Consider the following 2,696-nt stretch of genomic DNA (forward strand, 5'->3'; position numbering starts at 1 on the left):
GGAAAGGGCAGCTCAGATAGAGAAGGGAACACCAAATAACGGGTGTTTGGAGGATCCTCCCAGGAGGGGAGATGCATGTCGAAAGTGGACTATGGACTGAACATGTTTGCCACTCAAAGCCTCTTTTGCAGACCACAACACCCAAAAGGAGAGAGAGAGAACACAGGGGATTGCCCTGCCACAGAGGCAGGGGGGGATGGGAGGATGGGGGTGGGGGGGATATTATCCATGGTGGTGGAAAATGGGCACTTGTGGAGGGATGGGTATCTGATCATTGTATAATCAAACCCAAGCACAAAAAATTGTAAATCTACAACTGTACCTCATGGTGTTTCACTAATAAAAAAAAACTATTGATGATGTAGTTTGGAAGTAAAGAAGCCTAGGAGTGAGAAATATTTGGTTTGTGTGGCTTTGAGTCAGCTTTTGTCCATTTTTTCATATATCTATCTTAAATAATATAATGAAATAATATCTATCTTAGATATTATCTATCTTAAAAAGTGTTGTTTTTGTCTGGGGCATGTGAATTTTGTTTTGGTAGATTTATGCACCTACAGTTGTGTGTTATAAAATTTTTAAAGAAGGAATTTGTCCTCAGCAATACCCTTTTTTCTTTGGAAGCTTCTTGAAGGCATCTTTAATTTCTTTGTTCCTCAGACTGTAAATCAAAGGATTCAACATGGGGATCAACACAGAATAAAACACTGATCCAAATCGGTCAAGCGGTGAAGGGCTACCAGTGCCGGAACGTAAATAAACAATGACACCTGACACATAGAAGAGGGTGACAGTTGTCAGCTGAGAAGCACAGGTGTTGAAAGCCTTGGATCTGCCTTTAGCTGAAGTGATCTTTAAGATGGCGCGGACAATATAGACATAGGATATCACGATAAGTATGGCATTTGTTACTCCAAAGATCATTGTTACTACAGCCAATATGACTCGTAAAAGGATAGTGTCAGTACAGGATAAGTTTAAGAGTTGGGGCATGTCACAGAAGAAGTGATCAATAATATTAGGCCCACAGAAGTAGAGTTGAAGTATGGCACAGAATTGGGGCAGAGAACCAGAGAATGCAGCCGTATAGCATCCCAATACCATCCGCACACAAAGGGAGGGTGACATGATTGATGAGTAGAGAAGTGGATTACAAATGGCAGCATAGCGGTCATAAGCCATGGCTGTCATGACACAAGACTCACTCAGTCCCATCAATGAAAAGGCAAAATACTGAATAGCACAACCCATAACGGTGATAGTTTGCTGTTCTTGATAGAAGCCGGAAAGCATCTTGGGAACTGTGGAGGTCACATAGCAGATATCGATGAAGGAGAGATTACTGAGGAAGAAGTACATGGGCGTGTGGAGGTGGGAGTCCATATTTATTAATATAATCAGACACAGGTTCCAAGTCACAGTGGTAATGTAGATCAATAGGAATATAATGAAGAGCAGTGGTAGGATTCTAGGCAAATCTGAGAAACCCAAGAGGATGAAATAGGTGATTTCTGTAACATTCCTTTCTCTTATCATTATCTTGATGTTCCTAAATTCATAAAGGAGACAAGAGAATGCATTACTTATACATGAGCAACAATGTCATTACAATTTTCACTTTGCCCTTCCCCCCTTCCGAGTATTTAGGAAAAGAGCTTCACTGACCTGGTGAAAGTATATTAGTTATTTTATCTAGAATAGTCAAGAAGTAATGCTTGTTTATTCATGTTCTCAATTATTTCATAGATATTACAGAAAAATAAGATATAGCCTCTTCCCCTCTTGGAGAGCCTGACAAACTACCGAGAGTATCTCATCCGCATGGCAAAGCCTGGCAAGCTACCCGTGACGTATTCAATATGCCAAACACAGTAACAACAAGTCTCACAATAGAGACTTTACTGGTGCCCGCTCTAGCAAATCGATGAACAACTGGAGGACAGTGACAGTGATTATTATTATTGTTTTATTTTTATTGATTTTGGGGCCATATCTGGTGATGCTCAGGGTTTACTCCTGGCTCGGCACTCATTCCCATCAATGAAAAGGAAAAATACTGAACAGCACAACCTATAACGTTGATAGTTTCTGTTCTTGATAGCAGTCAGAAAGCATCATGGGAACTGTGGAGGTCACATGACCATAATGTTGAATTACTCCTAGTAGTGCTCTTGATATCATATAGGGTTCTGGGGAGCAAACCCATATCGACTGTATGCAAGGCAAGCACCCTATCTACTGCAGTATTGGTCCAATCATGATATTCATAAATTTAATGGACAACTTAAAAAATAACAATCTCAACATTACTATAAATAAAGTATAGCTCATTAATTACAGTAACTGACTTTTGTTCTTTATCTTCATCTTCTTTCTTCCTCCCCATCTGGTGTTGTTCAGGGTTTACACTTTGATGTGAGTTTAGGAATTTTCCAGGTGGGGGATTGGGCAGACATATACATTGCCCAGTATCAAACCAAGGTCTGGTGTGTGTAAGGCAAGGGCTCTATCACTGTACTATTGCTATGGCCCCTAAAAGTTCCTTCTTAGAAACAACTGAATATTCAGCACCTTTAAAATAGCCTGGAAAATTATGACTTATACTCGATAATATTCTCTTGGAGTATTCGTGAATTTCATGCATATTAAAGTATTTTATTTTGGAGATTCTTTCATATGAACTTCTCTCAAAGGAG

The 2,696-nt window shown here is 39.7% G+C and overlaps 1 protein-coding gene across 1 annotated transcript; it reads right to left on the reverse strand.

Annotated features, from left to right (window-relative positions):
- Positions 1-597: 597 nt before the first annotated feature.
- Positions 598-1,539, reverse strand: LOC130045853 (olfactory receptor 5AN1-like). Its single transcript, XM_056138729.1, has one exon. It carries the CDS (start codon positions 1,534-1,536, stop codon positions 598-600), a length of 939 nt encoding a protein of 312 aa, XP_055994704.1. The 5' UTR covers positions 1,537-1,539.
- Positions 1,540-2,696: the final 1,157 nt, after the last annotated feature.

Source organism: Sorex fumeus, unplaced genomic scaffold, assembly GCF_029834395.1.
Source record: "Sorex fumeus unplaced genomic scaffold, SorFum_2.1 ptg000007l, whole genome shotgun sequence".
In the NCBI taxonomy this organism is placed as follows: Eukaryota; Metazoa; Chordata; class Mammalia; order Eulipotyphla; family Soricidae; genus Sorex; species Sorex fumeus.